The 4,461-nt window shown below is 45.1% G+C and overlaps 1 protein-coding gene across 1 annotated transcript; it reads left to right on the forward strand.

Moving 5' to 3' along the window:
- The first annotated feature begins 3,164 nt into the window (after positions 1-3,164).
- LOC5576883 lies at positions 3,165-4,187 on the forward strand. The gene has a single exon (XM_021857054.1). The coding sequence runs from the start codon at positions 3,165-3,167 to the stop codon at positions 4,185-4,187; it is 1,023 nt and encodes a 340-aa protein (XP_021712746.1).
- The last annotated feature ends 274 nt before the right edge of the window (positions 4,188-4,461 follow it).

The raw sequence follows: 4,461 nt of genomic DNA on the forward strand, positions 1-4,461 counted from the left end.
GGGTATCAGGAAAGAAGCATTCATCCGATTCAGCGAGTCATTCCTGTTGGAATCGATTCCGGGTTCACTGTCCCAGAATGGGTTCGTACCACCCGTATGTGATGCTGTCCCTGCCGGGTCGGAAAACCCCGACAAGTCCATATGGAACCCCTGCGATGTCACGGATTGATTCTCCGCCCTTCTTTCCACTCTTGTGCTAGATTGCACCCCACGGAAAGGAAGCTGAAATCCCTCCGCTGAAAGTTGGAGGCGCGCAGCATGTTCCAACTCAGCCTGCAAGTTATTTGGAGCCGGAAAGCGACTGTCTAGCGAAATCGATCTCTCCCAAGCCTATTAGTGGAATCATCCACCATCATTTGATCTGCCCAGACGATACGAGGCGTGCGAGCAGGATAACCACCCACGGCTCCTTCGAGAGAGTCGGCAAAATCTGAACCTGGTGGTGTAACCAGAGTTCTTTGAGAATTCACGGTACGATTCGTGTTCAACAGATCATCGTAACTATAGTTTAGGGTTCGCCACATTGGTAATTCACAATTCAATATCAAATTCAATACAAAAATTACGAAAAAGCTTGGATAGAAATAATATTAGTTGAGAAAAAAGAAAAATGAGATTAGGATATTTACTACGCTAGTTAATTTTGTTCAAACCGAATTCAAGATACAAACTGGATCAATATTCTAACGAATGCGGAAATTTTCTACCCGATTAGCCTATTTACTATCTTACTTGCCTACCGAATCTAAATCTACTAAGCAAACTCTAAGATGAAATTCCGATTTTGTTAATTCAATTCACAAATATTTACAAAATTCATCAAAACTCAACTAAATTCAAACCAATTATCTTATTTCAAAAACGCCGAGGCACCGGCTTTCCGGGCCCCACCGTTGGGCGCCCAAAATGTAACGCTCCTTTCTGTTTCTAAGTAAACGGCTTACGCGCCACCTTCAAAGAAGGACCGTTACTCCGATCGTTAGCCCGGAATGAGACTGCCTTCTCAGGGCAGGTCTTTCAGTTCTACAGAAACGAAAGTTCACTCTGAACCAAACGTCATAGGCAATCAAACAAAATTCACCAAATAAGAAATTTTAATCTAAAATGAACGCGAATTAAAAATACTCTCAATGATTCACCAAAGAGAAATGCCGAAAATAAACTTAAACCAGTCTAATAATCAATCCAACTTTATTTCGTGACGTGATGAAAATGGAATGCTGAACTAAACTAGAAGTAATTTATTTAATTGTTTCAACTACGAACCGTATCTAAAAGTAAACAACTAAATTTATCGAGGTCGTGTTTAAGCTCTAACTACTCGACTATTAATTTGAATTTATTTCATTCAAATAACCTAATTCCCCTAGGGTGACGTCACGCTACTTAAATTGATTTTCTAAATAGAAGCAACAAGTGAGCAAAAACTGTTCAGGTCTGACCTTAATTCTTCTTGGGTCCACGTAGGATGTCGCCGCGAAAGTTTCGTCCACGTGTTCGCTCACTCAAAATCCGAAGTGGCTTGCTTTCAACTAGGTGGTCGCACCAACGAGTTGCCCGAGCGTTGAACTCTAACTTCTTCTCACCGTTCTCACGTGTCCCGCGCGCTGGTGTATGAACCGGGGTGAAGGCGTCCCTTGATACGTGGAGTGACGGCCGTTGATGTAGCGTGGCCTACACCTTGCGACTTAGCCGACTAGCGAAGACACGGCGGTGACATCCGGTTGTTGCAAGACGATGCTTCAGACGACTTGGCAGATAGGTAAGCGCCGACAGCATAAACTTCAGTCGATCAACGGTGGGAGTCCACACTGGCGCACTACTGGTTGCACGGAATCACGATGTAGTTCGAATTAGGCCTAATCTCCAAACCAGATTCTACTCCGATACTATGCGCAACGTTTCTGGACAAATCTCCACCCAAACTAAGTGCCCACGTTGCTTGGGCACGCTTGTCCTAGACAACGTGTTACAACTTCACTTATTGCTCACATATTTGATTGAAATATAGGCTTACCTGAATTTATTCAGTTTAAAAATTCACAAGTTAATTTCAAATTCTGTTCAAACTTTCCTCGACAAATTTAGTCGCTAAAGAAAAACACAAATTAATTATCTAAATTTACACTAATCAACGCACGGACACTTACTTCTAGTTTAATTAATTTGAATCACACCGTTAACTAATTATTCTCTCAGTTTAACTCCAATCTAAAAACTTCGACTGTTCTTGACAAAGCACTCCACTATAATGAATAGACCGACGCGCTCTAGATTGGGTTAAGCCTAATTTTTGCTGCGCAATTTACTGCGATTGGTGGATTAGAGAGAGTCTATATTTCAATAGCCTTTTATTTTAATCGGAATTTTCCATAGTGGAATTTTTTGACTCTCTACGACGCAATATATTTGAAATTGAAATATTTCCGATTGCTAACGCTACTACCTGCTAGGTGGCGCATGCAGCATTTATTGTTTTCAACATTGCAATCAACTGACAGCATTGATCATACTCGACTGACAGAGTATTGGTGTCAGCAAGATAAATGGATGGTATAAAAACGAATTCACAATGCGTCAATGAATGATGTGCATTCATGTATGGTTACAATGTCAAAGCTATTTTCGTTGGAATCAAGTACAGTCACCCCACAGTTATGGATAGCACACAGATATGGATCAGATTTGGATTAAATGGAGAATATCTGATCAAATAGAGTTGCAATTACGCAGAACATATTTTACCTACGTGAACTATACATCTATACAGCAACATAATCAATTTGAATTTGAGGTCGAAGCTTGTTATCGCATGTCGAACTCAAATTGAGGAACTGAATTCAGTCAACTCTGTAAACCTTGTATGGGTACATGGCCATTCTTCATCGCTGGAAATGAATTGGCTGATGAGCTAGCTCGCGATGGAGCATCGCATGACTTCATTGGCCCTGAGCCGGCTATTCCAATTTCGTAGTGCTAGGTGAAGCTTCAGATAAACTCTTGGAACATCAGAATCATCGATACCATGGCTGTCAACCCAGACCTGGATCTTACTGTTGCACCCACAAGGAGAGGAAGAGTCGAAGGTTTTCGTATCGAAAACTATCAATTAGAAGATGGGCAGGAAGCGACGTACACCAGTGCGTACTTTGTCACCAACCCAAATGTCGGACCGACAGTACGAATCCCCCGTAGCCCCCCGGGAGACACTGGAGACACTCATCGGAGCGATCCTGGGTGCCGGGCAAAACGTCATTGACGTCGGGCTAGCACTCCGATACATCTGGCTGTGTTTCGACAGAATCAAGGGTCGGTTGGACGAGGAGTGGGTTACGCACGGGGTGGTTGTGGGCGCTGAAGTTACCCCTAGGAATTTGTTAAATTACGTGGAGGTTGAGGAAGGAGAACCATACGCCGGCGGAAACCCCGGAAATGCCGGGCAGTGGCTGCGCGCGCTGGCTTTGGTCTTGAGTCCCATCCGGCTAAACAGTCAGCTACGGCGGGAGTACCTGGATGCTCTGACAGGACGGTACAAGGCGACGCTGGAGGAGTTTGCTGGAATGCGCATAAACGACTCACCCGGGACATTTGCACTCCAACACGCAGCCTGGAACCAGAACACAATCTTCCTAAGGCTGTCCGCTGCACTCGACATGTTTCTGTTTAAATTCAAGGATCATGAACACTCCAAGTTACGTTTCTCAACAGTCACCTGTCGCTTCGGCGACTGCGCGGGTATCGGGGATCTGCGCTTCATATTGAAGATCCTGGGGCTGAACCTCACAGAATTCTCCCAATGGATCTGGACAGCCTCCACCGCGGATGATCTAAAGCGCCTGCTTCGCCCCAATGAAGAGATCGACAAGCGGGACTCCTTCACGCCGTATATTGCGAGCATGCGCCTCTGTTCGAAGAGTCCATACTCTGCGACGGCTAATCCAAACCTCCACATATTTGTCCACGCGATCGGGTGCGCCAACCTCCGAGCGCGCTCGATTAATTCCCGGATGGTGGGTGACGTGAACATGCCGGACACTGTGGCTAACGCCGCCGTCTTGAACTACGTCAGAGGCTCGCGTTATAATCTGCAACCTGAGTTCTACCGGCAAGGGAGCTTCAAGGCGCCGGAGGGAGCCCGGGCTGCGCTGGAGGTCCAATCAGCAGCCGGGTCGCTAGACTTGGAATAGGGTAACGACTGTTTATTTCGTTCATAACCGCTAACAGTTGGCGCCAGCGACAAAAAGTACATACAACAACCTTTCGAACATTCAGTTTCTTCCACTGGCCGCCGTGCGACGACACTGTTGTTTGTATCCCTCTCACTGATCGCGCTACGCTGGATTCTCAAATTTCTCAAACTTTCAACACAAGCGCATGGAAGAATGGTAGTCGGAGAACTGTAAAAACGTATGGAAAATAATGAAAATCGTAAATTGCTTGCAATTAGGAAACTTAATCAAA

This window comes from Aedes aegypti, unplaced genomic scaffold, assembly GCF_002204515.2.
Source record: "Aedes aegypti strain LVP_AGWG unplaced genomic scaffold, AaegL5.0 Primary Assembly AGWG_AaegL5_hic_scaff_675_PBJ_arrow, whole genome shotgun sequence".
Taxonomy (NCBI): Eukaryota; Metazoa; Arthropoda; class Insecta; order Diptera; family Culicidae; genus Aedes; species Aedes aegypti.

Bases quoted from the DNA above. Each gene is read 5' to 3' on its own strand.
- LOC5576883 (XM_021857054.1), top strand. From the start codon at position 3,165: ATGTCGGACCGACAGTACGAATCCCCCGTAGCCCCCCGGGAGACACTG.